Below are 20812 nucleotides of genomic sequence, written 5' to 3'. Positions count from 1 at the left end.
TTAAATTCCCTTCTGATGCTGATTCCCTCAGTGCCTCGCTGAACGATACCTATTAAGTGCCTCTTAAATAACTTGTTTTTTTCTCGGTGATCAAATGGATTGACAGAAGAGGCGAATCTTTATGTAGAGAAACTTTTGATCTAAGCTTGTTACTGGGTATTGGATTGCTTTGTAGCTCAAATAAGTTTGAGTTCCCCTAGCCAAAACAACCTCAGTACCATTTTTCATCATGCATAACTTTTAAGTAGTACTGTTTAAAGTGAATTCAGTTCACTTGTAGCATCCTTTTGTTCAAAGCCTTTAGACTGAGGTATTGTTTCTAAACTTTAAATGTTCATCTTGTGTATAGATAATCAAGGGGGAAAAGGCAACATGAACTTAAAAACAAACAGCCCTCTCCCCCACACTCTTTTTCCTGTAGAAATTAAGTACTGTTGTTACAAATAACATAAGGTAACCGAGATATTAGAAGGAAAACAATTTTCTGTTTTTTCCCAGTTTGTTTACTTTATGCATTTGACTGCACTTTGTGTAGTCTTTTTCACTGTTTCCTCTATATAGTTCTGCAGTTTCCCTTGTTTTTTGTGGGTCTTTCAGGCAGCTCCAGAGGAGTGATGAGAGAGGGAGAGAACTTGACTGTAAAACCACAAAAATTGGCCTGGATTCTCAGTACAGATGTAGCACCTGAAACGGTGTCAGTGTGTGTTTTAATTGACTAGAATTCAAGTTGGTTGTAACTTCCCCCCCCCCCTCACAATAAAATGGACGTGGCCAGAATTGTCCTCTGTGTGTGTGCGTAGGGTGACCAGACAGCAAATGTTAAAAATCGGGATGGGGGTGGGGGGTAATAGGACCCTACATAAGAAAAAGACCCAAAAATCGGGACTGTCCCTATAAAATCGGGACATCTGGTCACCCTATGTGTGTGTGTTTGTTTGCTTGCTGTATCATGGGACACTAACTTGAAATTACAAAGGAGGCTTTTAAATGAAGGGTCAGTTTTGGAACTAATTCGGCTGTTCTTTTATGTTTCAAAGTTTGCGCAGGGAAAAAGCAGAAGATTTTCTGGATGACTTCAGTAAGTAAATATGCAGCTCATATCTTTTTGTGTAATTTTCTTTGTATAGTTATAATTATGATTGGTAAAGAAGTATGAAATGGTGGTAATGAAAGTGCAGGATGCATGTTTTCTAGCATTAGTGTTTACTTTTTCAAGTCTGCATATGTGCAATTTAGGGCTGACCGTTCTATACACACCCTTTTTTTTAGTCAACACAACCACCATAATTGCTTGAAAACGGACAATAGCACTTAACTCAAGAACAGCACATATTTATCTTCCTAAAACGTATTGGAGTCTGTAATATGAGGTCTGATATTTTATTCCTCGCTGATATTTTATTTCTTGATCAGAGAGTTTGCCTCTTAAATTTTTCCACTGCAACAAGAAAAGCATGCTAGTAAAAACATTACTTATGATTACTTTCATGTGTTCCACAATAACTGTGGTGCTGTTATTACTGATTTAATATAGTTAGTGCATCACCTTTTACCAGAGCCAATAGAAATATTTTCTGAAGTGTTTTTTCTAGTGTTAACTCTTGTACAAAGTGTTTTTACCATTTTCTTAATGTTTTCCATTGTCTGAGATGAGCATCTCGCTCTACTTCCTGACTTTGTTCAGTCAGTGTTTTTTTTTTTCAATGTATTTGTGTGTAAACAGATGGAAACTAAACTACTGTAAATGACTGCATGCAAGGAAACTGGTTTAATCTAATTTCTAACAATAGTTGCGCAAACTAAGTACTTTGAAAGGATATGCTCTGTAATATGTCTGGGGCCAAACTGCACACAAGTTCACCTTAATATGTCTAACAAAGATAGGCATACTTTGCTTCTGAATCTCTTAGTGATATCCAGTTATTTCAATGAATTTATAAGCTTATGTTGTGGTTGGAAAATGTTTGAAGCCAACATTGGATTAATGTACTTAAACTGATGTTGGTGGATCTAGTCTATAGCATATAGCCTTCAAATGTAAACATTATCCTACCCCCAAGGTCATTAGTTTCAGCTTATAAAATGTCAGGATTTTTGTTTAAAACCATGCTTTATTTTAAAATGATATTGTACATCTTTATGCACTTAAATTTCTATATTTTGATGTCTTACAGTGAGGCTGTGTGTGTCTCGAAAATGGTAGTTCCTGGGAGTGCTCCTGTCATAGAGCAGGACCATGCCCTTGAACCTGACTTGGGGCGGGGCTCAACAGAGAATTCTGCAATGGGATCTGAGACAGAACCAGGTACTGATCAGGTGCACCCAGAGTTGGAGGAGGTGCGAAAGCTGCAGGAACTAGTGAGAAGACTTGAGATCCAGAATCAGCAGCTGAGAACTAGGAGCCACAGAAATGTGCTAGGGACAAATACACAAACAAACACGGGTGTGGATAATCATAACTCAGGGCTCAGTGGAATGGAAATTAACAATAGCATCAACACTATAACAGAGAAGCAAGAATTACAGATAATGGCAGATGTACATGACAAACTAAGTAAAATAAGAAGAGAGGTGAAAGAGAGTGACTGCTTAAAAAAAGATGTGGATATACAAATGCATTATAGCCGCCCTAGTATTACTGAGAAAGTGTCTCCCAACTCAAAATATATGAATGATGCAGAAATGCAGAATGATGTTAATGTCAGCTGTTCTTCAAGTCTGGATAGGAGTAGCAGCACAGAACTCGTGGAAGACTTAATCACCATAGGTATTCATCCATCCGTAAAAATGAGTGAACAGAATCCAAATGAAGAGAGTGGAGATTTAGGAAGCTTCTTGAATGATACTGCTTTGGATGAAGTGGAAGTGCTAGAACTTGGGAACTGCAGTGATGAAGAGGACAGCTGGTATGTATGTCAAAGCTCTGAGTATTATAAAGGTTCTGGAATGTAGACTACAGTTGGAATTCCCATGTTAAACATTATTCATCTGATTCCCTTTTAACATGGAACAGTGTACACTATTTTCATTTCTGGAGCTGGTATCAAGGTGTTAATGTTAGCTATTTGTTTACAAGAGTCCTGTGCCGGAATGAAATGAGCATAAACAGACTATTTCTATCCTTGACCATTTAGGCTAACTACAATTGGTCTGAAATCAACAAGATGAAATTCAATAAAGCCAAGTGTAAAGTACTTCACTTAGGAAGGAAATAATCAAAGCACAACTACAAAATGGGGAATAACTGGCTAGGCAGTAATACTGCTGAGAAGGATCTGGGGGTTATAATGTAGTTGCAAAAAAAAAAAGCCAATATCACATGGGGTGTACGAACAGGAGACGGGAGGTAATTGTCCCGCTCTACTTTTTGTTTTTTTGTGCATGCTTGCCAATTTCACTTTTGCTTGCTAAACAAGATAACATTCAGAACTAATTCCAACTCCTCAATAGTAGCCTTGACTTAGAAGTAAGGCACATTGTGAGTATCTTAAGACTTCATTCACTGCATTCACAGAATGTTAGATATGTTTAATGTGGCTTTCGTACTGTTATGTATCTGCAAGTAGACCAGACATCAACACTGTAGTGAAGATACCTATTACAGAATATGTGCTCAGGGCAAAACAAACCCCTTAGAAATTAATGAGTTCTAAACAGAGTTTATACTTGTAAAAATAACTTAAGAAATATATAAACATTTTTGTTTGCATATCACTAGTATGGAGATGAATACCTTAGTGACATCAGTTACAGTTCGAATCTGAGATTTGATTATAAATATACAGGGAAACAATTATCTTTCAAATGACATGGCACTACTGTCTCTTCTTGCTAGTTTGAGGAGCGGAAAAGACTCCATCTAGTTAAAAAATACTTCTAATCTAATTTCTTCTTGCATTTCTCAGGTTCTTGTGTACTAGTGCAATGCTGCAATGTCTTTAAAAACTTTTCCATTGGTTATCTCCCTGTTGAAAATATTTTTGGTATTCTTAGCTTCTGTGAAACTTTTATTTTATGAAGCCTAAACATTTGGCCAGTTTTGATTGTCACTTTATAATCCAACTGTCCACACCTTCAGAATGCCTAAAAATGTGTGATCAGATTTCTTAAAAATGAGAAACATTTATTGGAATGTGAAACTATTAAAGTTGTTTTTTTGTGGCACTTGTGGCAAGTGCTGAGTAAGGTGCATGTTTAGCAAATGGCACTTGGCAGTCAGGACAAATCAATGCAAGAAACGTTAACTTTAGTTGACTTCTTCACCAGGACAATATAGATCAGGCTCCACATGCAAATATAACAAAAATGAAAAGGTGTTACAGAGAATTGTGTACATACACTCCGATATTAATGTTTATAAATCAGCCTTGTGAAGTCCATTACGTTGTTAGTGTAATGAAGGAATTTATCATTTTCAATCAGATACCAGTGTATGATCAAAATCTAACCTACACAAACAAGGAACAGTTAAAGAAGACAAATGTATGATTAACATTCACTTTTAAAGGGACTCTCAGTTCCATATGAAAAATTTTTATCCAATGTAATTACAAGCAACATCTAAGATTACTATAACTGGAAGCAAATATGTTTATTTTTTCTCAGTGCAGTAGATGACAATTTGTGTTAACTATCAAGGTTGTTGGGCCCTAAATCTACCCTCACCAAAACCTGTAAATATCCCGTTTAACCTTTTTAAAGAAACAAACAAAAAACACATCTCTGACACCTCTGTGGGCTTTCAAAGGGTTCTTGTGTACTGAATATCTCACTTCTAGGGCCTTTTGTTTTTATTTTATTGAATTTATCAGTGTTTATTACTACAACAAAAACAGGTAAAATAGGTGCAAAAAACTATTCATTTTTCTGGGTTAATATCAGGGTTTATTTTGGTGGACGGAAGGACAGGAAAAAATGTATTCAGCAGATTAAAGCTTTGGTGAACAGAATTAAGTGTGGTTTGCTGCAGAACTAAAACAGAACTCAAACACAATGCCATCTCTGAGTTTAAGAAAACAATATATCTCTAATCCCCAAATAAAACTTTTCATTTGAATAAACAGTTCACTATTTAGATTTAGAACTATTAGCCTGTAAATATTTACATTTAATAATTGGGCCACACTGTTTGCAGCTCATACACTCAACTTCACCCTTTTCTCCTGCTTTTGTTTTTTTTAAAACTTTCCAATACTTCCTTGTGTTCTGAAACATATTCTGATACAGATTTTCATTTTCTTCCCAATTTAGTGTGTCAGATCTTTAAACCATTATCTAACAGCTTGAAATGGGTGTGAGATTCATTAGTCGGTTCAAAGATTAATGTATTATCGTAAAACATATATCTCATGCAATGTATTGTCTTCCTAATAAAACAAGTTATTTTTTTACATATATTTGAATGATACAAAAGTAGGATGAAAATTGGGGTGGAAAAAAAGAATAATACCTTTTGTAAAACCTAGGATTTTTTCTGTAAAAATCAGTTTAAACTAGGGCTGTTGATTAATCGCAGTTAACTCATGCGATTAACTAAAAAAAAATTATCGCAATTAATTGCAGTTTTAATCACACTGTTAAACAATAGAATACCAATGAAAATTTATTAAATATTTTGGGTTATTTTACATTTTCATATGTACTGTATTCTGTGTTGTAATTGAAATCAAAGTGTATATTATTTTGATTACAAATATTTTCACTGTAAAAATGATAAACAAAAGAAATAGTATTTTTCAATTCACCTCATATAAGTACTGTAGTGCAATTTCTTTGTCGTGAAAGTGCAATTTACAGATGTAGATTTTTTTGTTTGTTACGTAACTACACTCAAAAACAAAACAATGTAAGCTTCAGAGCCTAAAAGTCCACTCAGTACTACTTCTTGTTCAGCCAATCGCTAAGACAGACAAGTTTGTTTACATTTACAGGAGATAATGCTGCCCTCTTCTTATTTACAATGTCACCAGAAAGTGAGAACAGGCATTTGCATGGCACTTTTGTAGCCGGCATTGCAAGGTATTTACATGCCAGATATGCTAAACATTCGTATGCCTCTTCATGCTTCGGCACCATTCCAGAGGATGTGCTTCCATGCTGATGACTCTTTAAAAAAAAAAAAAAAAAAAAATGCATTAATTAAATTTGTGACTGAACTCCTTGGGGGAGAACTGTATGTCCCCTACTCTGTTTTACCTGCATTCTGCCATATAGTTCATGTTATAGCAGTCTTGGATGATGATCCAGCACATGTTGTTCATTTTAAGAACACTTTCACTGCAGATTTGACAGAATGCAAAGAAGGTACCAATATGAGATTTCTAACGATAGCTACAGCTTTCGACCCAAGGTTTAAGAATCTGAAGTGCCTTCAAAAATCTGAGAGGGACGAGGTGTGGAGCATGCTTTCAGAAGTCTTAAAAGAGCAACACTCCGATGCGGAAACTATCGAACCCGAACCACCAAAAAAGAAAATCAACCTATTGCTGGTGGCATCTGACTCAGATGATGAAAATGAACATTCGTCGCTCTGCACTGCTTTGGATCGTTATCAAGCAGAACCCGTCTTCAGCAAGGACACATGTCTTCTGGAACGGTGGTTGAAGCATGAAGGGACATATGAATCTTTAGCACATCTGGCACGTAAATGTCTTGCAATGCCAGCTACAACAGTGCCATGCGAACATCTGTTCTCACTTTCAGATGACGTAAACAAGAAGCGGGCAGCATTATCTCCCGCAAATGTAAACAAACTTGTTCATCTTAGCGATTGGCTGAACAAGAAGAAGTAGGACTGAATGGACTTGTAGGCTCTAAAGTTTTACATTGTTTTATTTTTGAGTGCAGTTTTTTTTTTTTTTTTTTTTTACATAATTCTACATTTGTAAGTTCAACTTTCATGATAAAGAGATTGCACTACAGTACTTGTATTAGGTGAATTGAAAAATACTATTTCTTTTGTTTTTTTACAGTGCAAATACTTGTAATCAAAAATAAATATAAAGTGAGCACTGTACAATCAATATATTTGAAAATGTAGAAAACATCAAAAAATATTTAAATAAATGGTATTCTATTATTAAACAGTGCGATTAATTGCGATTAATTTTTAAAATCACTTGACAGCCCTAGTTTAAACTGAAAACGAAGGGGCTTACTCACTTGTAGAAATGCCGCCAACGTGGGGGAAGTGCAATAGGTATGTAGATGACCATGTTCTATTTAGTACGTGCTTGGTCCTCATCACTCTAGAACCTACCTCACAAACTTTAATGATTGTTTTCCTCCAATGCTCCTGTGAGGTAGAGAAGTATTATTACATGTAGGCGAACTGAGAGAGAGAATTAAATAACTTTTTTCCAAGGTTGCATATTTGAAATAAAACTGGGACTCTGAACCTAGGTTTCCAGAATCCTAGTCCAGCATTTTCAGCACAAGACTACCTGGTTCATCTGAATGTGTGCTTATGGACCTAAACAACAGGTAGGTCTAACTTTGTTCCTGTAAACAGTGACATATATGCTTTTAAAGACACAAAGGTGTGCTTCTTTCAAGTAGAATAGAGGAATAAGTGCCACTAAAAATACTGCTTCTAAAACCCCTTAACAGATCTGACTTTGCTTGTAAAACAGGGTGGATTTAAAAAAAAAAAAAGATATTTTTACTTTTGTTCTTTGAACTATGTTTAAAATGAAATCTGAATTTAACACAAAGCATGTTAAGGTCCTAACCTACTTATAATATCTCTTTAAAAACAAACAAACATGCTGAAACCATGAGCCTCTATCAAAAACTATGAATTAAAGCCTGCTTTTCTTTATAAAGAAAGATATTTTTCCCCTGACTCTAACTTTTGAGGTTAAACTTTATAAATATGGCACAATAGGGCAGCCTAAATAAGTTAGGAGACAGTTACATTTTCAAGAGATTTAAGCGAGTATGAACTTAAGCTCTAGCCAACTTAAACTGAGGCATATTTGAAAAATTTCCCAGGCTGATCTGAAAATAATTAGTTTAATTAACTAACTACAGTCAATCACTCTGTTAAATCATTTAGTTGCAAATGTAAATTATTAATCTTTTGATAAGAGAAGTTTATGTATCCAAAGCATTTAAGGTTGTTTTAATAAAAATAAATTCCGGTTACCATCCTAATTAGACGACAGTTTCTAACCGTCAGAGGGGTGAAGTTCTGGAACAGCCTTCCGAGGGAAACTGGGGGGGCGAAAGACCTCTCTGGCTTTAAGATTAAGCTTGATAAGTTTATGGAGGGGATGGTTTGATGGGATAACGTGATTTTAGTCAATAGGTCAATAACGTGCCATCGCTGGTAATTAGTATCAATGGTCAATGTGGGTCTGGCTGGAGAATCTTGCCCGCATGCTCGGGGTTCTGCTGATCGCCATATTTGGGACCGGGAAGGAATTTTCCTCCAGGGTAGATTGGCAGAGGCCCTGGAGGTTTTTCGCCTTCCTTCGCAGCATGGGGCAGGGGTCGCTTGCTGGAGGATTCTCTGCGACTTGAAGTCTTTAAATCATGATTTGGGGACTTCAACTGCTGAGTCAAGGGAGAGAATTATTCCAGGAGTGGGTGGGTCAGCTTTTGTGGCCTGCATCATGCGGGAGGTCAGACTAGATGATCATAATGGTCCCTTCTGACCTTAAAGTCTATGAGTCTATGAGTCTAATGCAGCATGTCAGAACATATCATAAGTAAGGCTCTGTGTATGTCATGGAATCCGTGACTTCTGCAGCAGCCTCTTGTGGCTGGCCCAGGAGCCGCCTGAGCAGCTCGGGCAGCCCCTGGATCATGTGAACCAGCTGCTGCTGGGGCAGTCTCGGGGTCCCCTTCACCCCCAGCAGTGTAGTTTGGGGGGGTGCTTACCTGGAGGGGGGGCTCGCCTCCCTCAGCTCCCCAAGCTCCACATGCTGCCTCTGCTGGCAGCCAAGCACCACCCCTGCAGCTCCCATTGGCTGCGGTTCCCATCCAATGGGAGCTGCAGAACTGAGGCTTGGGACAGAGCTAGGGAGCTGGGGTCACCACTTCCCAGGAGCTGGACAGGGAGCCTGCCCCAGCCCCACCAATCCCCCCCTCCCCAGCACCCGTGGTGCCCCTCGATGGCTCCTCCCACCCACCCCTGCTCCTCCCAGTTTTAGTCAGGGGTATTTTTAGTAAAAGTCATGGACAGGTCACAGGACGTGAATTTTTGTTTACTGCCTGTGACCTGTCCATGATTTTTACTAAAAATACCCCTGATTATAAGTTAGGCTTAATCATGAGCAAAAGTTAATTTAGTAAATAAGCTATATATCATTCACAATTTTCTAACATTAAAAATGTACAATTATTAACAATCTGGAAATATTAAGCTATATAATTGTTTGAATAAATGTATATAGTTGTAAGTGTACCCTTTTAAGTAGCAAAAAGATGTACCAAATCTAGTGGAAAGGCTCTATTTAGTTGTAAATCAACATGTTTTAATGGTTATATCAGTCAGTGAGAATGCACTTTTCTTTAGAAAACAACTGAAGACTGGAAATGAAAAAGTTGATTGATTAAAATCAAGGCTTGGTGATCACTGATTTAAATCACTATGATTTAGATCAATCCACCCTGATGTAAAATCTACAGGATGAGTTGAAAATATAATAGCATTTTTAATGTAATGAACTTTTTCCGCAATGTGCTCATGTAGTGGTGCTTTTTGTTCACTTTGTGACTTATTTGTGATTATTCCTTTCAAGCTATCTTTTTGAGAGACAAGGTGGATGAATTAATAGCTTTTATTGACTAAGTTCTGTTGGTGAGAGAGACAAGCTTTTGGGACCGACAACTACACTGCAAACTACATTTTAGGCTGTTTCATTAACCAGTTCATCTGCAGAACAAATGTAAATTTAAAGTAGAGCTAAAAGAAATAAGGCAGTTTTTTAATCCAGTCTGATGTTTACTGAATAACTAAAGGCTTATATCTATCAAATCTACACTGAGCATTTTACAAGTTAAGGAAATAAGTGTTAGGTTCTCACAGTTTCAGTAATTTATTTTAGCAGTGTGCTCCAAATTTTCCATAGAGTGGTGAATTTGCCTTCTCTGTAGTAACTTTTCAATGCAATTTATACATATTTAAGTCAGAAATATTTTGCAAAAACAAGGATTTATAAACTTAAATGAACCTGACAGTGTCCCTTTAAATAGACTAAGACTGATATTTCTATGCAACTTCTTAGAATGCCAGTGAATTCTTTGTTTGAAATTTAAATGTTTCTCTACAATTGTTTTTGGATGCAAGTCTTGCAGCGTTGTACTAGTGCTGTGGTTCTGTTTGGATTTTTTTAAACCTATTTATGTGGCTTTGTAAATTCTGCTAGCTGCCTGCATCTTTAGGCCCCTAAATTCCTTTGTAAATCTGAACCTTAAAATCAGTAATGTAGAGATTAACAGACAAATTTAAACATTTCCTATACAGGTTAATAATTATAGCCCACTTCATTTTTGCCCTGCATTTTGGGTCTGATTTTGAACTCTCCCTACTTCTTATGCCAGTGTAATTCCATTGATTTCTGTGGCGTTATTCCAAACTTACACTATTTTTGTTTTATAGTTTATTTGAATAAACGGGATCAGAATAGGTTCTTTGTTTAATCACTTAGAATGGTCCAAAGTGAGTATAAAATGCTAGCAATTAGAATGCTAGCATTTTTCATCCACGCAGCACAATGGTTGCAAGGTGCAGGGAAATAATGAATTAGGCCCTTTGTTTGCTGTTGGCTAGTAGATCTGAGGCACAGGAGGTTAGATATCTTGTGGTGTTTTCTCCCCCAAAGAAGTGTGTGTACATGAATTTCCTTGTATTGTTGTAGGGAAAGAAGTGCATTCTAATGTACCTAGATTGCCAATGTGAAATTTTGGGATTCCAGTTAGTTAGTTTCATGCTACTAAAGAACTATGCTAAATATTCCTTTTCATATACTGTCAGTTTATTAGTATCTTATGCTGTCTTTTTAACAAGATCAATAGGTAGTCTTAAAAGCTAAATTTGAATAGTAATATAACTTTGTGTGGTTGCTCATATGCACACAGTCCATTTAATCATGATGTTTTTGAAGCACTGCAAAGACTTTGAGTTTTACAAATAAAACTCTAGGAAGCAAATGTCACAGCTTCAGGTAGATGTATTTGAGAGGGGAAAAATGAAGGTTGATTGTCTTTTTCAGTGTTAACCACAGTTCTGTAGTGCCATAGGATAAGTCGGCATGTAAGAGCTTGCCTACATATTCTGACAACTCCAGCTGATACAACCTATGATTCAGAGAGAGTTCATAGGGTTAGAAACATTTGTCACCAAATATAAAATGGATTTGACAGTTTTTAATGAAAACTGGCATTGCTACACTTTCTGCTAGTGGTGACCATCTTAAGCCACTGTTCAAACCAAATGTGAGGATAATGTTTTCACCCCTCAGCTCATTATCCTTGTGAACAAAGGTAGTTAATCCAGAAAGCTACTTAAAGCTAGTTATCTACATCTGATCTCAGCTGGCATTTCATCTGCATAAATAGGGTGGTATTTCAGTTTAAGTGTGCCAGTGTTACTCGGGTACATCTTTTGCCTCCTAAAAAGATGGAAGCAAAGTAAGAAAAAGGAAAAGTCTGAGTAAGAGGGACAAGGAGAAGATATTTTCACACTAAAAATTAGAGATCACCAGTATTTAGGGAACTAATCAGACTTGTCTCTTTGTATTTCACTAGCCTATGTTCTGTAGGTCAACTTAAAAATGTGGGATATGGGAAGAGCTAAATTTTAGTTAAATTTTAATACAACTGGCCAAAACTTTCAAAACAAGAAATATAATTTTTGTGCCTTGATTTTTTTGGGTACCCAGTTTGAAATGCCTGAAGGGGGCCTGATTTTCAGAAAGTGCTGAGAAACCCAGCTCTGAAAATTGGCATCCTTTACGGCATCTCAAGTAGGGCATCCAGAATCTGAGGCACGAAAATTAGTAGGCACTTTTGAAAATGTTGGCCAGTGTGGTGGGTGTGAGGATTTTGTATGTATGAAAATAACAAAAAATGGTTAATGTTAAAATTCTGAACACAGCTTGCCCTTACTGCTTGGATATTATAGCATGTTTGAGCATTAGAGGAATTCAGCACAAGACGTTGACAGTACCTGCAAGCTGGAAATAGACTCAAAGGATTAAAGCAAGGTGGCAACTCGCTGTAATCTTCAAGGGGGTCTCCCATGTGGTTGGTGTCACGAATGCCATCAACAGGAGGCTTAAATTAGTCAACTGAATTTTTAAAAATAGCTTCTTTAGGAAATGTAGCAATGCAGTGCTGAGATTATTTTTTTTGGTATAATAACTCCACAAGTACTGATTTCAGAAATAGTACTGACAAGCTTATATCATTTATATAGTTTCAATCATTCAGGTTTTTGTTTGCCAAACAATTCTGTTAGAATAACAAGCAATTTTGGAGGATGACTTGTCTTGGAGTTCCACTATTTGGATGACTGAAAGCATGAGACTAATCACACTGTGCCAATAACAGTATGCCCAAACGTATTGTTGTATATTAAAACGCGCTTTCCTGTGTGTGATAAGGCATGTGTTGCTTTCTATGCAAACTTCCATAGATTATCATAACAATAATCAAATGTATAGATTAAAAAGAGAGCTAATGAAATAACTTTGAATTTAGGGTATTGTACCAGTAACTGGATTTAAGTAGGTATCAAAGTGTGTCTCAAGCAGTAAATTTAATTAAAAATTCAAGATTTCTAGGTCAGTGTATCTACTTCAACTCTTGTTTTATAGCTATAGGCTTATAGGCCTATTAGCTATAGGCTTTTTTTTCCTGTTCTGTGTTAAAAATATACGTTAAAATCTTGTTATACAGTAGCATTGGTGGTGAGTCTCATGAGTATAAAAAATCTTGAGTTTTTTATAATTTTAGGAATACTGATTAGTACAATCCTTTTGATATGGTCTCTTGTTAAGTTTGTCTAATGCTGAGGTGAGTCACACTTTAACAATAAGGAATTCTAAAATAGATTTTTATAGAACATACAGAAAACTGCATTAAAAACATTAGGGTTGCAGGACAAGCACCCACAAGTTGGGAAATGCCGACATTAAAGTTGCTTGTGCAATCATTAATTTGGGCCCTTAGGGTGTATGCATTATGATACAGTCCTTAATTACATGATCACATACTATTTGGTTTCCACAGGATTCCTGCCTCATTCAGTGCACAGGATTACACAGTGTTCTGGGAATGAATCAGGGTTGTGTAGCAAAGAAAGGTGTCGTCAGTAGGACTCCTGTCTCATTTCTTACAGAAATTGGACCGTGTCTAGTGAGTAAGGCAGGGGATTGCAGGAAGTGAAAGGATGCTCTCATCTTTGTTGGTTAACTTCTGCCCTGGAGAATTGGTTTCTATCCCTGCCTCTGCTACACAGCTAGTCACTGAAACCAAACTTGTCAGAGATGGTCTCTAATTATGTGGCTCTCATTTTCTGAGTGCCCATCTTGAGACCCTGGGGTCTGATTTGACTAATCAGTACTGAGCATTCAACTGCAGCTGATGTCAGTGGGAACTGTCTGTGAATATATAAAGTGCAATATAATGCAAAGTACTCTGAAAAATCATGTCCTCACTCAAATTGGGAACCCAGAATTAATGGATTTCTGTGCCTCTGGTCCTAATCTATAAAATGAAGCTAATACCCCCTCATCTCACACGGTTTTTGTGAAGATAGATTAATGTTTGAGAAGTACTCAAATACATAGCACCATAGAAATGTCCATGAGGAAATTAATAATTCTGCCTTTACAGCAGGGCAGGGTTTGAACAGTGTACTGTAATTAAGACCTGAACAATGAGGATAAAAAAAAATATTGGTTAGGTGCTTATTAAGTGAACATCCTGTCCACTGAATGAGGCAGGGGTCTTGTGGAAAAAATAACGCACGATCGTGTAATTAAAGATGAATCCTAATGTATGTGCACAAGGGGGCCAAATTAAGGTTGCATGGGCAACTTTAATCTGACATTTCTTAACTTTTGAGTGTTTGACTCTGCAACCTTAATATTTTTTTAGCATTACATTTATATCTGCATGGTTCATCAGTAGAGTTGGAACCTTTAGATCTACTACACAGATCTCCGCTGCTTGAGCTAATGGAGTAATTGATAGCAATAGTAGGTGATCATTCTCTCTGGAGACCAGCATTAGAAGGAGATGAGACATATTTTGCTAGTGGGTTTCACAGATAGTTGTTGACAGCGGAGGAATGGTGGTACTCAAGCTCCATTCCAAGTTCCAGAAGGGATTGTGCTCTAGTGGGGACAGACTCTTCTGCCCTGTCCTCTCCAAACTTTTCTTATCCTAGTCCTGTCTCTTCCCCACCCCTGGCTCCTTGTCCCTGTCTCATTCTTCTTGCCATCCTAGTCTCTAACCCTGAGGCTTCTAATCCTAGTCTGTCTATTCTTGCTCACCCAGTCCCAGTTCCACTCCCCTCATGACTCCTCATTAAATCTGTCTTCTCCTCCAACCCCATGGACTCCTGGTCTCCTTGGCCAGGCTTCTCATCCAATCTAGGGTTGGAAGAGAGGGAAATCCACTTCTTGTTCAGTCTCTTTACCTGATCCTTGTCAATTCTTTTCTCCCCTCTATGACGTTCCCCTCTGGTGTTATTTGGACCGGTGATCTGCTAGGTCACTCCAATCCTTGACTCTGGGAGCCAGCCTTACCCTGCTCTGCTGTGAGAACCCCCACTCCTGGGCTGTTCACGCACAGCCTCTGGCACGTTAGCTGCTTGGATTGTGCAACCGAATGACACTAGCCAATATCTCCGGTCCCTGACACAACCCTAGGAACCTTCGTCTTGCAGTGTCCAGTTATGCCCACTGGACGCTGCAAGCTTATATGAGTTCGCCAGTTTAACAAAGAAATTGATATGTGCCAGGCTTGTTATCTCAAGGGGAGTCTCTGACAGGCTTCAAACCAAACGCACTGCTTCAGGTAGAATGAACAAACAGATTTATTAACTACAAAGATAAATTTTAAGTGATTATAAGTCAAAGCATAATACGTCAGATTTGGTCAAGTGAAATAAAAGCAAAACTCATTCTAAGCTGATCTTAACAGTTTTGGTGCCCTTACAAACTTAAATGCTTCTCACCACAGGCTGGCTGGTTGTCCTTCAGCCAGGCTCTCCCCTTTGATCAGTGCTTCAGTCGCTTGGTGTGGTGTCTGTAGATGGAGGTGGAAGAGACAGGAAGAGCATGGCAAATGTCTCCCTTTTATCATGTTCTTTCTTTACTCTTGGCTTTGCACCCTCCCCCCCCCCCTTCAAAGTCAGGTGAGCATTACCTCATCATAGTCCCTGACTGACCAAGGGAAGGGGGGTGACTCACTCGAGAGTCCAACAGATACTTTTGTTGCTGCCTAGGCTAGCGTCCTTTGTTCCTGTGAGGCTGGGCTGGGTTTGTCCCATACATGCCCTGATGAGGTGTGAACTGCCTGTCTGCTCTTGGAGAGTTTTTGCCTAGGCTTATTTTAAGCCATGAAGACACATTTTCAGCCTCATAACTATATACATGACATTATAAACTATAACATTACTGTAAGAACAATTACTATAACATCACTATAACAAAAATGCTCGGTGCATCATGAGCCTTCCGAAGACAGCCAACATCACAAACTTTGCATTGGATACCACACAATCATTTTACAACGATGAACATGGGGGTGCTGGGTGTTCCCCCAAGGTACAGAGCATCACACCCTCCTTCCCTCATTCTTCCTCTATCTCCCCCCCCCCAACCAGGGCCCTAGTTTTAGTCTCCCTCTCTTCCCTGAGCCTTACCCAAACAGTGGTAGCCTGCCCTGTTCCAACTCAAAGTGTTAGTTTCCCTCTCACCCACCCTCGTCCCCAATTCCAAATCTCATCAGACGATTTGTCCCAGTCTATTCCTTTCTCTCCCCCTTTGGACTGGCTTTTCATTTGTGCATTTGAATCAGAAGGCAACTTTCTCCATGCTGCCTGGATGCCAGCAGGGAGGTTATTGAGAGGACAGAAGATACTGGGTTCCTGAACTCAGTTCAAGTGCCTGGTCCTGTCCTAGAATAGCTATTACAGGGAAAGTCCTGAGCCCCTGTAGCCCAAGGCTAGCGCATATTCAGTCACTCTTTGGGGATGGTCAGTATGCAGTGCAGTCACATGTGGGAGCAGTGAGGGGATGGAGCATGCAGTGAAAATGGAATCTTTGGAAATATTAGCTGCTAAAAATCAGTCTCTACTGAGCATATGCAAATTGCAGTTTCCTCCCTCACCGCCCCCTTCCAAAAAAGGGTTATAATTTGCATGGTTTTCATGAGGGTAGCCAAAGATACATCTTTGACACACAGGCTAACACCTGCCAAATTTCAAGTCCCTTCTCCAAAGCAGAGAGGCAATAGAGCATTTAAAAGAACGGCTCTCAAAATTTTTTAACATGGGGGGCAAAATGAATTTTTCAGTAGTCTTGTTCTTGGAAATGGCTGAACCATTTTGGCTAAAATTTTCCAGAAAAATTCAGCTTGAGTTTGACATCCAGATGGAAAATTTCAACTCAAAGGCGGAAGTTGGGCAAAGTTATAAGCAAGTAAAAATAGGGTCTTATAATAGGAAGTGTGGAGCAGCCTTAACAGGTAGTGCTACCAGCCTTGCCTATTATAAATAACCAAAACAAGCCAAATTATAAAGTAAAAGTTCCCTCATTTAAGTTTGTGCAGTATTAAATGTACAGAAATAAATATTCATTAGTTTGGTCTTTTGCATGTTTATTGATTAGTGGGAGTTCAGAGATCAGATTTTGGTAAGTAGTTTCTGCTTTGGATTTATCTTTCTTAAAACCTCTTGAACCAGAAGAGTTTTGTCTTTAGAAAACTTATTTTGTCTGACATTTTTTGATTACGAGACTTACGACCTCTTCGGTAGACTTTAACTATTTTTTCTAACAACCTCTAAGGCCCAGGATGTGAGGTGGTTAAACACGTGTAAATATTTGCAAGCTCGGGGCCAATATAAGCATTGATTGAAACAAGGGGACAGAATTAAGGTTGGTTTTGGAACCTTAAATGCTAAAAAGTCATGAAGTTTGCAGTTTTTTTTTTTTTAATGAAAATATCAGAAATGGAATATTAAATTAACATTCTCGACTTCAGCTCTGTTCTCTTAACTTAATAAGGATCCAGTCCTACGGACGTGTCTATGTAGTATCCCATTGAAGTCCTAAGGTAGCTGTCCCTCCCACCTTGTAAACCAGTTACATTGTCAAAAATAGCATCACATTGAGACCCATTTTATACATCCTGCTCATAGATGAGTTACTACGTGAAATGCAACAGCCTTCGCTTTTAATAGTTTTGAAGTCTGTAGCTTCACTTTTTGTTTTCATTTTCTTGGGTCTCTTTATCTCTTGTAAACAGCTACTCAAAATGGTATATCTGCTTGCACCACCAGTAATTAGTCTGTGAGAAAGCTGGCTTCCTGCCATGCATGTTATCAACCTTCAAGTAACTTTCTAAATCAATATAGACAGTAGCAGTCATTGGCTTTTACCTGTTGAAGGATTGCGGGACTGCTCCCTTACATTGCCCATCAAAAAATGTCAAATTCTGTACTTACTATTTATAAAAGGAATTCACAAACAAAGGACTTAGCTAAATGTATAGGTAGTTAGAACATATATCATCTTCTGTATCTCTTCCCACAACCTCTCAATCCTACCCTTTTTGGGTCATTTCTTGCTGTTTTATATCTAGTTTTAGAAAGAATGGATTGATTTACAAAATCAGTGATTTAAATCAACAAGCAGGAAAACTTGATTTAAAACTAAACTTGAGATCCTGGGCAGATTTTCTGCTGTGTTCACTTCTGCTGAGGGGATGGGTGTGAGAGTTGGTGAGTGAGCTGGCTACAGGGGAGAGGTGGACGGGGAGAGAGAAAGAGGTGGATGGGAAGTAGTGAGAAAGAAGGAAACAAAACATTGGGGACACCATGGGGAAAAGCTGCACCTTAGTCTGTTATAGGACAAGGTAGAGTGAAGCCAGGGAGAGAAAAGTGCTTTTTTTCTTTCTTTTCTTTTTCTTTTAAGCATATGAGAAACATAATGAATTACTTTTTAATTGGAGGGGTTCACCCCTTCACTGCAGCCCATACAAGTTTTTGTGGTACCCTGAATGTATGGCACAAAATCTCACTCGATGTATGTACAACAGTAAACACAACTGTCTTAAATTGCGTGATACTTGGTGGTACAGTCATCTTAGGGATTATCTGGAAGACTATTCAGTATGGGGCAAACATTTCAAGTCCGGACTATGATAACCTTTCCTTTGGCTAAGGAGAGGTGGACACTTGGTTTTGGAAATAGAAAAATGTGGGAACTACATGCTGAATTTTACATGCTTCATTGAACTATATAGATGCCCCGTAAACACTCTGGAAGGGCACATTTTATATATCAAAATCTGTTAAATAAATGTAAACACTGGGGGTCTCTTTCCCACTGCATCAATCTGTATTTCAAAAACATCTAAATCAGCATAATGGATGTAACCCATGCACTGCATGAGCTGCTGTTGGTGATATCAGCTGCTGCAGGAGAAATGCAGAAAACTAAGGGCTTGTCTACACTGGCAAGTTTTGTCCAAACTAATGTTGACACGAAAAAATAGACAAAAGCAAAGTTGCCAAAGCGAGTCGACAGATCGTGTCCACATTCGGGGCACCGTTGTATGTATCCCACAGTGCCTGTCGACACCATCTTGGAAGGCGGAAACGGAGTGCGGCTCAGCCTGGGACGTGCAAAATGTCCTGTCTTGCACAGCTTTGTCTCCCAGTCCTCCAGTGGTTTCTGGCTTCCTTTCACGGCGTTCTGGCTTTCCTTTCGTGCTGTTTTTCCAACTGCCAGTCTTCGTAGTGCGTGCCAGCATCTGCAGTGAGAGAGGATGGATCCCGCACTTCTCTCCTATGTGATATTTAACTGTTGTGAGGACATCGCGCATAACAGCAGAGTTACTCGCAAAGTTACTGACTGAGGATGAATGGCAGGCACCCTAGTGTGATATGGACAGCAGCAACTTATCAGTGCTTTTGGTATTCACAGAACAGCTTCATACGGTAGACCGTCACTTTTGGGCTGTGGAAACAAGCACTAATTGGTGGGATCAAATTGTCATGCAGGTGTGGGATGAAGACCAGTGGGTACAGAACTTTAGGATGCGTAAAGCAACCTTCCTGGAGCTATGTGCTGACCTGGCCCCCGACCTGCAACAAGGAGTGTTTTAACAACAGGCTGAGCAGGTGCCACATGGTAGTCGAATGTGCTTTTTGCCGTTTGAAAACTTGCTGGAGGTGTCTCAGTGGCAGACTAGACCTTACCGAGGATAATATTCCTGTGATCATAGCCGCATGCTGCACTTTGCATAATCTGTGTGAATCTAAGGGTGAAATGTTTGCTCAGGTGTGGAGCACTGAGGCAAAACACTTGGCTGCACAGTTTGAACAGCCAGATGCTAGGGCTGTCAGAGGAGCCCAGAGGGCTGCTATTAACATCAGAGAGGCTTTGAGGAACCACTTTGACAATGAGGGGCACTAACACGTCTGCTTTGGAGTTGCTTCCCTGGTGCATCCATGAACAATTTTGGGGCCCAAGATCCATGCAACAAAATGCTTTAGAAGCCTGTTCCTGAGTGTGAATTGATTGCTATATGCTTTTGTAGAACATAGAATAAAAACGCTGTACCATTAAATACCTTAGCCTTTATTTATTGTTAAAAAGGGTAAAACCTCACAACTGTGTGTAGCTCCAGCTATCATTGTCCAAGCTGTGAGAGGGGGTGGAGTGATGGGGAAACTCAGTGCTGTGAAGTGAAAAGGAATGTCTGGGCATGGCGGGGGGGGGGGGGGGGTTGGCAAAGAATTGTGCATGTGCTGCAGTGGAGGTCGACCATGGATCTGCTCCGTCTGCAGCTGTATCAAAGACTTGAGCATCTCTGTCTGATCCTCCATAACTTTTATCATCCACTCTGTCGTTTGCCTAGCAAATGCTGCATTCTCTTTTCTGTCCTGACTTTCGGCTTCCCAGCACTCTTTGCGTTCCCTGGTCTGTCTCTCATTGCGCTGCAGCACCTTCCTGAACATGTCGTCTTTGCTGCATGTCGGCTTCTTCCTTATCTGCTGAAGTTGGTCGGCAGAGGTGCGTGGTGTGTTCCGCAAGGTCTTGGCTGCTGTGGACAATGCACAGAAGAGGGATTGTTACATTCCAGCAAATGATTGAAACATTTCAGTAACAAGGGCCTTTTGAAACTAGTAGCAATCACTTTCTCACTGATTCTAGGCAGGCACACTGCTCCGCGATCACCCCAATCATGGTGAGTGTCAGGAGTGGGGGGGAAGGTGTTTGTGCGTTCGGACAAAAGGGTCACACCTTGCAGGGCAGATTTGCAGGGAACTCATTCTAATATGATCACACACTTTTTCACAGGCAGCCAACCTGTTGGCTGACATCTCACTGCTGTGGGTAAGCAGGGAAACCAGGGCACAACTACTGCATATTTGCGGCTTTCACCCCAATCTATATGCAGCTCAGCTATGTGCTGCTTTGGTCCCAGCTCCAGTGATTACTAAATGGCATGGTACAGTTTCCTACAATGGGGGAACTAACAAGGCTGCAATCCCTTGGAATCTGCGGCAGAGGAATAACAAGTACCTCTTGGAAACTTTCCAGAGCCTCTCTCTGGAGGATTC

At 39.2% G+C, this 20812-nt stretch overlaps 1 protein-coding gene across 2 annotated transcripts in view; it reads left to right on the top strand.

Moving 5' to 3' along the window:
• LOC135883542 (SLAIN motif-containing protein-like) overlaps positions 1-20812 on the top strand; it is a 106526-nt gene that overhangs the window by 1239 nt on the left and 84475 nt on the right. The window contains exons 1-2 of one of the 2 annotated variants that reach the window (XM_065410726.1): positions 1036-1078; positions 2175-2906. In XM_065410726.1, coding sequence (XP_065266798.1) covers positions 2197-2906 — 710 coding nt within the window. In that variant the 5' untranslated portion in view covers positions 1036-1078; positions 2175-2196. Of the gene's footprint in view, positions 1-1035; positions 1079-2174; positions 2907-20812 lie in introns of those variants that run through there. The other variant, XM_065410727.1, reaches the window with a different exon arrangement.

Source organism: Emys orbicularis, chromosome 9 (assembly GCF_028017835.1).
Source record: "Emys orbicularis isolate rEmyOrb1 chromosome 9, rEmyOrb1.hap1, whole genome shotgun sequence".
In the NCBI taxonomy this organism is placed as follows: Eukaryota; Metazoa; Chordata; order Testudines; family Emydidae; genus Emys; species Emys orbicularis.
The sequence above is the reverse complement of the archived record's forward strand: the minus strand, read 5'-3'. Positions and strand labels throughout refer to the sequence as shown.